The sequence below is a fragment of the Astatotilapia calliptera genome, chromosome 4, assembly GCF_964374335.1.
Source record: "Astatotilapia calliptera chromosome 4, fAstCal68.1, whole genome shotgun sequence".
In the NCBI taxonomy this organism is placed as follows: Eukaryota; Metazoa; Chordata; class Actinopteri; order Cichliformes; family Cichlidae; genus Astatotilapia; species Astatotilapia calliptera.
The window spans coordinates 19045149-19057676 of NC_137425.1; the positions used below are offsets into that span (position 1 = coordinate 19045149).

Below are 12528 nucleotides of genomic sequence, written 5' to 3' on the forward strand. Positions count from 1 at the left end.
TATATGTACCACCAGCAGCTGGAGTCATTTTATTGAAAGCTTTCTCCACATTCTGAGACTACACTGAAGTAAACTGCAAAGTTGCCATCAAAATGACATCAAACCACTTTTAGTGTTTTCTATTCCAAGCATTGATTGATATTGCATTAATAATTATAATTATCAATTGTAGTTGAGGAAGTATTAGAAATACAGCAGTGAGGTGAGTGTTTAATGGTTGTAGTGGTTATTAATGGTTATGTCCCGACAGTCCCACAATTTTCTTGCCATTTTCACATTCATTAAAATGAATGACTGTTTCATTTCATGTCTGTTTTGTGTTAATTTCTTATATAAATCTGTGCACGATGTTGTGTAGATATTTTTCTCCAAAAATAAATCCTAATAAATAATAATAATTCCAAAATCCTGCTTTGAAAAACATTAATTAAGGATTAACAGTTCATGTATAGACTAGTAGATAGATTAGTTATATGTGAAAAATTAATCTATGGTATAAACACTTCTCATAACTTAAACTGGACCCAAAACTGTGAAGGTATGAAATATGACTTGTATGTAAAAGGTCAAATCACAGAGCGGGGCAGTGCCTGTGTTTCACTGGGAAAGGATGAAAGGCATTGTAAAACAAGTATAAGGAGCCACCAGAGTCATGTTTTTTTTTCATAGTAGAACATGCTTTATTGATGCTTTTGCAGGAAAGAATTGAAAAGTAAAAAGTCTTGGAAAATACAAATAGTGAATAGTGAAGCATTTAAAGGCACATTAAAGGAAACTTGATGATAGTTTACTGTATATGATTCTTGCAAGCAAAAAACTACAAATCCAAACCAAAAAATCCCTTGGACTACTTTAAAACTGCACAGTTCCATAACAGGATGTTCAGTCATCTGTGTGCAGAGCTAAAAATCTGCTGCCAGACAAACAGAAAAATAAAACAAGAATTTCAATTCAGCAATTCAAGGGTGGATGTCGTTTTACTTGATCTCAATGCTTCTGATGACAGCATCCCCATGAAAGCCCATGACAGAGTATTTCTCTGCACCCATGCGATTGGGGAAACAGAACGTTGAGCCATTTGATAAAGTCACCACAAACTCTGAGCAAGTGAACTGAATGGAGATCTAAAAAGGCATTTTGAGTGAGAGAAACAGAGAGATGTGAACACTGTAATATAGCTCAGAAAAAGGTCAAATAATGACGTTTTTAATGTAATCAAAGATACCGTGACACACATTTTCCAACAGAGATTGCATGAAAGAACAAGGCAGACAAACACACTCTCACACCTTGAATTCCTTTCCCGGGCTGAAAGGAAAGCTTTTCTCATATTGCTCCTGATGCCAATTGCCTCCCTCAAAAGAGTTGCAGACAATTATATTTATGTGTCTGCTGTCATCAAAACGAGGGTTGAAATGAAATGCAATTCTGTCCTCGCTCTCACCAATATCCACAACAAACCTGCAATGAGAGAAAGCTATTACATTACATTATACAGTATTTAGGATCAGAAAATATGGGACTAAAATGGACTGACATAGAGATACAAAATTATCGGCACAGATTTGCAAATAATTTTGCTACAATAATTGCCCCAAGATAGTAAATCTTAATAAAATGGTGACAGAGTGTGATTACCTACCTTTCAGGGAAAGTTCACCCCCAAATAAAAATTCTCATATTTGCACATTTTATATCAGTACCTTTCAAACTTCAGTTACCTTAACCTCCTAAGACCCAAACTCTTTCATGGCATGCATTTTTAATTTCTCTTTTCTATTTGGGCTGATTGGGACCTGATGAATGAAAAAAAAATGATTTTTTTTTTTTTAACCTAAGTTTTGTTTCTGAGAAAAATTAGACCCACATGAAAGGACATTTGCTTTAAATTCAATAGGACAGTGGCACAGTATAATGTCCTCGTAAGTGGATATCGGGCCCTTGTAGAGCAAAATTTAATTTAATCACCCAGAATGTGATGTCCACGTATGTGGACAAAAGATCCTAGGAGGTTAAAGAGATACTTTACAAAATCAAATTTTCTAATTTTTCCTCTTACCTGGAGATTTAGTTATCATTTTTGTGCAACTTTTCTCTGTATAATAAGATGTACATTTGTGGAACTTTGATTGAAAGTACAATTACTCTTGTTACTCCAAAAAAGTCTCCAAAAGCTTTTTATTATAAATATATTTTATTTTTCAACTTTACTATGACTCACTCACTAATTTAAAAATCCTAATACATCTTATCCTTAATCAGTATTTACCAGATTTGATGACTCCAACAACAGTCAGGGTTTGTTCGACCTTGAAGGTCATGTTCTTTATTATCATATCCTGTACAGATAAAGACAGGGATTTTTGGTGATACTGCACTGGACAGTGCTGTTTACTGGCTGAAGCTGAAATAATAAATGACTCCAAAAAGAGTCAATAGCATTACAAAATAGTGATGCACCCATAATAAATAATGCCCTGCATCAACCATCTGTAGCTGAGAAGACAAAATAACAATTAAGAAATGATTAATGCACACATATGCTCTGTGATGAATATTTCAATGATAAAAGGCCATCAAATAAATCCAAAATGTCAGAATTATGAAAAAACAACAAACCTAAAAGCATACTGCTTATACTTTAGTTTAAGCATAACTCTGCTGATTTAGTTACATCAACCTGGAAAAGAATAAGCTTGTACCATCTGCTTAAGACTGTATATATTTACTTACCTTCATCATCTTGGCATATGTAGTAGGTTAAGTACAGCTGAGAAGAAATGAGAGTTCTGCAGGGACTTAGTCTCTCTGCACCCAGGAAGACTGCATTATATAGAGTGTGGGAGGAGCCTTCAATCTGAATGACATTTCAAACAGACAATATTACTCTGCAATTGCTTAAGACCCACTATTTGACCCATTGTCAAATTATAGACCATAAATAAATAATTAGTAGTTAACAAATACTTGCAGATGTTGGTGAAAATTAGTTGTTAACATCACACTGTTACATTGTAACCTGTATTTGTTCTTTGGACTTTCCCATTGTTTGAAATGTCTCCAAGAGACCCTCTCGACTTGAACAAGCCAGTGTGGATCACATAAAATCCCAAATAAATTCAAACTTGTGCATCCCATTCTTATTTAGAAAGTCATTAAAGATGCATGGGTACAATAATTCCATCATGGAAGAAGAATAGTTCAAAGTAGGGCTGGGCCATATCATACCGTTCACGGTAATACCGGTATAATGTTGGGCAACGATAAGAAAATGAAATATCGCGATAGAATATGGGTCAAACTCGCATGCGCAGTGCCTTTGTTTTCATACGCACATGGCGGAAAAAGCATGGCGGCGACGGAGAATGAGAAGGGCGAAAGTGGATCGTTGAATGAAATGGATGAACCAGAATTGGTTTGTAAAAATGCTGCAACTTCCGTGGTCTGGAACTGGTTTAGCTTTTCGCTTTCACTGGAAATGCCTTTTGGTTAAACTGTCAGCAAGGAATTTGCATTTGCACTGTTACATTTTTATAAAGCTTTAATGCACATAAAAAACAGCTGCTTGTTTAAGTGAAAATACATTGATTTTTTGCGCTAATAAAGTTGTGGAGTTGTAAAGTATTTTGTCTAGTGTCAATTATATCGTCAATTATATCGTCAATTATATCGTCAGTTATATCGTTATCGCAAATTTTCAAATGTATATCGTGATAAATATTTTTGGTCATATCGCCCTGCTCTAGTTCAAAGAAATTGACTCAAATTACCATGACATTCATGCCCATTATGACTGTAGAGAAACATTTTTAAACTACGAGTGAACTCTTTATGAAACATTTTATAAAGTTTAAAAGGGTTTAAATTAATTATAATTTAATTATAGTATGTTTGGTAAATGAGATATAGTTCCTTTGTTACTGAAATTCTTTTTTTTAAGTTGACATTCATTCTATAAATGTTTTAAACTTAGTGCCCAACTTTATATAGCACATTTAACCTTATTTCAATTAACCCTTAATGATATAAGAAATCAACAAGATTTTGATTTTAGCCATTTACTGTATGTCATTTACACTTTTCCAAACATATTTACCCCTGTATCCAAAAAAGCTCAAACACTACAGGATCTTCCGCCTAGTTTATCAATCCAAACAGGCCAGAAAGCAATTCAGCCTTTGCTCAGCTGTGATACTGGGAAAGAGAGAAGGTGTGACAGAAATGACACAGGGAAATTTTTTGCATTTATTTCTTTCCCTTTCTAAGAGATTACTTTTATACATATATCTTCTTATCTACAGTCCTTTCCAAACACATTAACCCGTATTCAAAAAAATTTGATATGATCTGACAGGTTTGTGTTGTATTCTACCTAGTTTATCAATTCAAAGAGGCCAGAATGCAGAAATGACACAGGGAAATGTTCTTACTATCTTACTGTCTAATAGGTAACCTTTATGCATATGTTTCCTTATCTAGTCACTGCACTCCTTTCCAAACAGGTTTAGTGCTTCATTGAAAAAAAAAAAGGCCAACATGTTCTGAAAGGTCTTTTTTGTGTTCTACTGAGAAGGTGTGACAGAAATTACAGGGGAATGTTAGCATGTGTTTATCTTGCTGTCAAACAGATAACTTTCATATAACTTTCATGTCTATAAATGGCTATGCAGATGAGAAGACAAAATAAAGAGTTAAGAAGTTATCAATGTACACCAAGGTTTTCATTCGTTTTTATTTAGTTTCAACTTGAGATTTTCATTTAGTTTTTATTTTTTTGAAAATGCTTAGGTTCAGTTATAGTTTTAGTCTGTTTTTGTAATACAAGTTGCATACAAGGGGAAAGACTGAACAAAAGAATTCAAAAAAGTTATGTGTAACAAAATCTTGTAATATCACAAATCAGGTAACCTTTTTTAATGTATTGATTTCGGGAAGATGAACAACCATCCATAACAGTCAACTGTAAACGATGTATGGCAGAGTAATCTTGGAATTAAGGAAAATTCAGTAAGCACAGTGAACATAATTACAGCAGCACCTGCAAGCTTATGCAAAGGGTTAGCTTCCTTGCCTCCTTGTTAGTTTTATTATCAATTTCTGCTTTGCTACATCCATCGTAACCCCCATGAGAGTATTGACTCTTGGCTTGGCTGCTTGCAGAAGTCAAGTCGAGTAGCGCAAAGTCTATGGTGATAGTCTATAGAAAGAGAAACATGTTTGATAAGTTTTTTTTATTAAGTTACACACAAATAGCATTCTCTGCCAACAGGCTCACAGAACATGAATATGTAGAAACAAATAACAGACCAGAACCAAAGAAGCAATGTGTACAAGCAGGTGACAAAGACAAGTTTGTACAACACATGGCTCCGTAACAGCTCCAGTGTTTCCTGGAATTGATTCGGAAACACTAACAGAGTTATTACCTATCAGTGAAATTTCCCCCAGATAGTCTTGGTTGAGATCTGGTGACTGTGGAAGCCATGGTATATGATTCACATCATTTTCATAATCAACTATTCCCTCTTCAAATACTTAGTCACAGGCCAAAGATAATCTCTCATAGCAACTTTGCACTGATACGACTCTTTTCCCTTTGACAAGTGGACCCTAACATGGGAGCAAAGTGCAACAATGGGGGTGCCCAAATTGACAGGCTGCATCCTCCTGAGGACCCGGCCTTCACGACCTACGTGGCCCGGGTCCTCCGAAGGCCGGGTAGCCTGAAGTGATCGGCTGTGAAACTGGACGGTCTAGCCTTCAGTTTTGCGTCACCAGCTGTCTCAGTGGAGTTTAATAAACCCAGCTGTCTGCTCCTTCCTATCTAAAATATAACAGGACACTGGCGTAAATTTTCAATCATCTCACACTTCTGTTTAATCATTTTTTCTGTTTGACATTTATTCAGCTGTCTGAAAACTATAACTTTAATCTCAGCCAAATCGATTTACTCACAAACAAATAAAACACTGAAAAAAGCCAAACAATAAAAATTTTAAGCTATCTGAGTGACTTAAATCAAATCAAATCAAATCACTTTTATTGTCACATCACATGTGCAGGTACATTGGTACAGCACATGTGAGTGAAATTCTTGTGTGCGAGCTTCACAAGCAACAGAGTTGTGCAAAATACAATAATGTAAACAAGCAAAATACAAGAATGGCTACATCTGAAACTAATAAATATACGTACAATATATAATAGTGTATGCAGTCTGGATGTGTATACTAAATATTTTTCTACGTGTGTGTGTGTGTGTGTGTACACATATTTTACAAATTAAATAGAGTCAACAATAAATAAAATATATAAAAATATACAGAGTTGAGACATGTGCAAAACAGTGGCATTACTGTACAGTATGGAGTGCATAATGTTAAAGTTCCAGTAGTGAAGCTGAGGTTTCTATGAAGTGTTCAGCAGTCTGATGGCCTGATGGAAGAAGCTGTCTCTCAGTCTGCTGGTACGGGACCGGATGCTGCAGAACCTCCTTCCTGATGGAAGCAGTCTGAACAGTTTATGGCTGGGGTGACTGGAGTCCTTGATGATCCTCCCCGCTTTCCTCAGGCACCGCTTCCTGTAGATGTCTTGGAGGGAGGGAAGCTCACCTCCAATTATCCGTTCAGAGCACCGCACTACTCGCTGGAGAGCTTTGCAGTTGTAGGCGGTGCTGTTGCCATACCAGGTGGTGATGCATCCAGTGAGGATGCTCTCAATGGCACAGTGATAGAAGGTCCTGAGGATGCGGGGGCTCATGCCGAATCTTTTAATCTTTTATTCGACTTATATATCATGTTCAACCTGAGAAGCGAAAGACCGCAGAGGGGTTGAAAACGATGTACCGGGAGTTTGCTATTCTCACCCCAGCTAACTATCGAGCTGGTGGGTAACAGACGTCTCCGAAAACGTCTGAACACTTTTGCAAATATGTGATATCTTGATAAGCTGAGCAGATATTTGAAGTTTACACAGCTACATTCTCGCCTAAAAATATCTGAAAAGTTTATTTTGTGACCCAGAAAGAGTAATAAGAGTAATATTAAAACTAAGTAGCTGCCGCCATTGCTGGAAACTGGAATTGGCTGGGCTGCGCTATGAATTTTGGGATATGGTGGGCCACGAAGGATACACCCGACCCATCCTTCAAATCTGGGGAAAAGGAGGACGCATTTGTCAGCTGCATTCAGGTTATTTTCCAACCTGTTTTGGCTCAAAGGAGCAAAAGAAAAATCCTCATCAATGTTGGAGTAAAATCTTGATGCTTTTATTGTACATACGCTGATAATTGTTGCTCTTGTGTCATTGTAAACCAGTAAAAACAAATAAATAACACATTGGGATCACGCTGAAGATCACAGACCACAGCTGAGCCATCAGGTGGGATAAAGGAGCTGGAAACATCACCTAATAAAGAAAAAAGACAACAGACTGAATGAAAAACAGAAGTCGCCTTCATTGCACATTTTTGACCAATCAGAAGTCCCCTTCTTTCACTCTAGACATTTGACCAATCACCGATCAGGATGAATTGCACTACCGTATGGTCCGTCCCCCTGCCCAAATCCTGACCGGGGCATAGTGTTATTATTATTACTGTATTATGGTTACAATATCAGTAGTGCCAACATGACCAATTATATTTGCGATAACAGGCCAGAAATGCTTGTACGGAAGAGGATTAGGGCCACTTGTTTATCACACAAATGACATCTAATGAAATTTTCCATTCAACATTTGAACGAATCCCCCAGCCAAATAATGATAATAATAATTTCCCGAGCCTTTCGGTTCACACAGAGGAGGGTCAAGGTTGAATGCACCTGCCAGAACTCAACTTTAGGGTTTTTAATGCTGTTAATGCTTAACAGAAAACTCAGCTGTACTGCTGTCCTGCATCCCACTCTGGCTTCTTATTCTTATATTTATTTTAGTTTGTTTTCCAGATACAATAAAAAAAAAAGACTATAGTACCTCGGACTGAAGTGGAGACCTTCTGCTTTAATTTAAGTGGTTTTGCAGTTCGACGTTATCAGAGGCTCAAAATTAACTAACTGACAAGCAGTTTCAGACAAAAATAGCAGCTGACTCATGATCATTTATCATTGGGGTGAAACACAACACACACACACGCACATTATCATAAAAGACTGCAGTTCCTAGTTTATATTAAATCACGGGTGAAGGAAGAGAAGGAGAGCCTCACCTGCTTTATAGCTGTGAAAGAAAACCTGTAAGACAAGCATAGGTGTTTATGTAGCTCTTTTTTAAAGGTGTAAAAACTGGCAAGTTAAGTTGCTTGTGTTTCTTCCCCTCAAAAACCTTTTCACATGATGAACACAAAAGACGCAACCAATGTACAGTATATACAGTGGCACATTTTTATTCATGGATCATACAGTACAACACACACCAAAAACATTAGTCCACCTCCTAATCCGCTTCCTGTCTGTGTTCTGGGTCAGGCCAGAGAATCTCATCCACATCACAGACTACATTGGCCCTAGCCAGGCAGCGGGGGTAAAATCCTCTTGCATGCCTGCTCCACCCCTGGCATGCATCTACTGATATATCTAGGTCTTCCATGACCTGGAGGAGGTGCACACGGACATAAGGTTCTCTGTCGTACACCATAACTCCTCTGTTGGGTTTAGAAAGGAAGAGTATGCAGGCAGAAAGATGTGCACAGACCCTCCACTCTGACCAAGGACATTTACAATAGCCCAATGGCCAGTTATGTTCCTCCACCTCCTCCCTGGTGTCTTAGATCTCCTTCTCCTCCTCGACCTCTTTCTTTGCATGTCTTTGGATCCATTGAGCTGACTTTGGCCCTTTTGTCTATCCATCAAAGTTTCTGATTGGTGTGTGATACATTTTGACTCCTAGTGTTTCCACTTTGTTAATTGTGTGCTAATTGAGCTAAAGCTGTGCTGATGTGAGTTAACATTATTGACTGCTCGTGCTTTTTAAGTAGTCGCATGGTGTCAGTACTGACAAACGTAGAGATCTGTGTGTAGAGTTTTGCAGTAACAGTTCACCACATCTGATTCATGTGGCAAAGCAGGGGCATAGTGTTTATAGCTCAGGGAAATGGGTGTGCTTTTTGGAAATTAGCTTTATGGTTTTGAAATTTGGATTCACAAGATTGGTTATAGTGTTTAAGCAATCGAGAAAAACTGTAACAAAATTTAACCGAACACCTGTTCACTAAGGAGTGCCAAAATGAATTAAACAAATATGTCATTAAATAATTAATTGGGTAGGTAATTAAAGTTTGAAATAATTAATTAATTCAAAACATAATGATAAAATATGAATTCACTTCATTTATATGTTTATGCATATTTTACTTACTTTGAATTTTAACCAATTAATGTTTATCACATTTAATTAACTCATAATAATTAATGACACATTTTACTTTCAATTATTTAATGACATTTTTTTATTATTTAATTATGTGTTTGGTTAAATAATTTTGGCACTCGTGGTCCTCCATAATCTCACTGCCAGCCTAGCCTCCTCTTGTTTTTTTTTTTAACTATCCCCTTTGATGACTAATTTATATAAATTGTACATTATTAAAAGTGTTGAGCAGCCAGCTGTGCCACTTTCACTGAAGTCCGTCCACTTTATTTCTCTGAAATCATCAAAGCTTTTGGGGAAAACCTATTTATTTACTTCAGGAATTAAATGATACACAAAATGTGTCATATGGAGCTAACTGGTAACTCATTACTGCTCACAAAAAAATGACAAGTGACAAAAAGTGACAACGACCAAAATGAATCCTCTAGAGTAACAAAAAGTTTCTGATTTGCTTTACCTTCTCAAAACAAGGTTTTTTTGCGCCAGTTTGTTTGAGGAGAAATGAGCTCAGTCAAAAGATGAAAAAAATGAAATAAGAGAAAAACATATAAACACAAAGGTGTGCCAGCTACTTACAAGTAGGCCCAGAATGCAAAACAATATCCTTTGCATCCTGAAAATAAATATATGCACATTAGCAGGCAATCCAATTTGTTTTCCTGTTCCCACGAGTCCTTGTTTGAGTTTTTACCTGAACTATTCGCTCCTTGTTGTGCGTCTTCACATCTCAAGTTGCAAAGTTTACCCAAGTTTTCTTCTCTGTTGTGCGCTCACAGCCTCTTACTAAAGTACAAGACTAACCCTGGCAGCAGCAGCAGACTCCCGCAGCACAGAGGCGTGGGTGTTATTGCAGTCGGCAGAGTGAGGTTATAAAAGTATGGTTCGGGGAACCCCAGAGGCCTTACAGCTTTTTCCGAGTGGTCTCTTTAAATGTTAGGCTTCCACTGATCAGCAAATGTGAATCTAGCAGTCCAAGTTAACTGGACTGGACAATCTTTGGTTGTCAAAATTTATTGTGAGGATAAGGAAAAACTTTATATACATAACTGCTGCTGTTAGAGCTGAAACTAGAAGGACTGCTTTGTGATTACTGTGAAGGGAGTGTAGTGCAGGCAGTGGCGGTCCTAGCCTGTTTGGCGCCCTAGGCGAACACTCCCTCTCCCTCTCCTCCTCTTCTTTTCTATTTTTTCTAAACTGAGCACCTGATGGCTTTGAACTTTTCTTGTCCATGTTCCATTGGTTTTGATTTTGCACTCCAGTATGAACACCCATCCCCGAACCCGAGGATCACCACAACATAACCTAACAGACCTACACCTTAGTTCACAGATTCACTTTGTCTAAGGTGTATTTCTGGGATTTCGCACAACCCAGGATTCAAATCATGAATACATAATGGGCCTGGATTTACAACATTATGAATGAAATGTGCTCTATTTGGAAGCAGCCGCCCCCAACCCTGTCGACGGGGGCGTTGTGTGTGAGACTTTAAATCATCAAACTGTAAATTATAAATTTTAAATTGTTATTGATCCCTTTACCCCTGGTCCTAAAGTGTATGTTTATTTCCTTTCTCTTCTTATATATATTGTTTGTTTACTTGCACTGCTGTAACTGGAGCCTCATCATCTCGTCTCTATATACTGGACTGTATGTAGCGGAGATGACAATAAAGTTTACTTTGACTTCAGCAGCAAGCAGGCGCACCGAGGGCTCTCGCGCTCACTTTTCACGTATTTCGAAAAAACATCGGTGCAAATTATAAGTCTGTATCATGATGTCTGGTGTTTTTCTGTTTGTTGGTTTGTTTTTATTTCGTTTTGTTTTGCGAGCTGGTTATTAGATGCTGCTCCAGCCAGCCAGAGATTCCCCCGCCGCCCCGCCCTCTCCTCCCTGGGCCGCAAGCAGCAGGCGCACCTCGCAAACGGAGGGCGCCCTTACTCCCAGCAAATGGGCGATAGAAAACCGATCGGTCCCTATGCCATTCCCAATATGCGCTGGCATGACGTCAGGGCAGCATGAGTACGAGCAATTCTTTTTTTTTTTTTGCCGATGGTGATGCCGCCCCCACCACGATGCCACCCTGGGCAACCACCCGTGTCGCCTGTATCAAAAACCGCTACTGAGTGAAGGGACATCTTTAAAAAATTATGAGCTAACAATAAATAAATAAATAAAATCCTATAAATTCACACATTTCTCTGTTCCAAATTATAGCACCAACCAAGCCTGTGTCATTATTTGGTCAATAGCTGCTTAAAGCTCCCCATTCCCAAAGTCAGGAGTACTGTGGCTCACTTCTTTCTGAAAATCAGAAATTCTCATGAGGCACTTATGATGATCTTAAATCATTACTCTAAACAAAATCTATCAGAAAGTGATGCATTTACTTGTACATACATTTACTTGAAAATGTTATTAAAACCCATAAACATCACAGGCTGTTGACTGTTGCTAATGCTATATCCATGCTTTATCAATGCTTTGGTTATATCCAAAGAGGTAAGACAAATGTGTGACCTACCTGCTATATCACAAACTAGCCAACTTCTATGTTTCAATTAACTTTTCACATAAATGAATACATTCATTTACAAATATGTACCAGTACATACTTGTGAGTAATTTCAAACTGGATTTCTGTTGTACCAGCAACCCACACTTTGAGCATCTGCACCAATCATAGAAGCATGACTGAGGAGAAGAATAATGGACCCTGGGAAGTAGGCTATCTATTCGCTCAGGAGGCTGTCTCTAAAGCATGATCTCACTTGAAACTTGTAAATTTACTATAAGTGTACTGTGTGTTTATAGATATTCTGCGTGTGGGTTCATGATGTGGTTTAACACAGGTTGCCTATGCTTGAAGCAAACTGTCAAAGTTGGCCTTTCCTCTGGAACTGACCCAGAATAGGCAAAAAAAATCTCACCCAGTATAAAAGAGTCTTTTAATAAAATAATAAGTTCAAGGTACTTAGAGAATGTGCACATTTGACAATCAGCAGATCTATTGCCACAGAAAATATGTCCATAGACAGAGTATGGTGTGCACTCACACGCATTCTTGCAGACACACACATAAAAAACACATTTTTGTATTTTTTTCCACTATTTACATAATTAGCTGTGATCAGAGGATTAGCAAAGTTGATCAGCTTA

At 37.7% G+C, this 12528-nt stretch overlaps 1 protein-coding gene across 1 annotated transcript; it reads right to left on the reverse strand.

The window, feature by feature from the left end:
- Nucleotides 1–672: 672 nt before the first annotated feature.
- Nucleotides 673–2742, reverse strand: LOC113021542 (beta-galactoside-binding lectin-like). Its single transcript, XM_080300675.1, has 4 exons — nucleotides 2734–2742; nucleotides 2270–2339; nucleotides 1290–1477; nucleotides 673–1124 (listed from the first exon to the last, which is right to left on the reverse strand). The coding sequence occupies exons 1-4, from the start codon at nucleotides 2740–2742 to the stop codon at nucleotides 978–980; spliced, it is 414 nt and encodes a 137-aa protein (XP_080156801.1). The 3' UTR covers nucleotides 673–977.
- Nucleotides 2743–12528: the final 9786 nt, after the last annotated feature.

What these genes read in the sequence shown, in the direction of transcription:
- LOC113021542 (XM_080300675.1), bottom strand. An exon ending in TGTTGGAGTCATCAAATCTG is followed by an intron (nt 1,478 to 2,269) that starts GTAAATACTGAT and finishes GTAATGTAATAG; the next exon opens with CTTTCTCTCATTGCAGGTTT. An exon ending in GCCCGGGAAAGGAATTCAAG is followed by an intron (nt 1,125 to 1,289) that starts GTGTGAGAGTGT and finishes ATGCCTTTTTAG; the next exon opens with ATCTCCATTCAGTTCACTTG.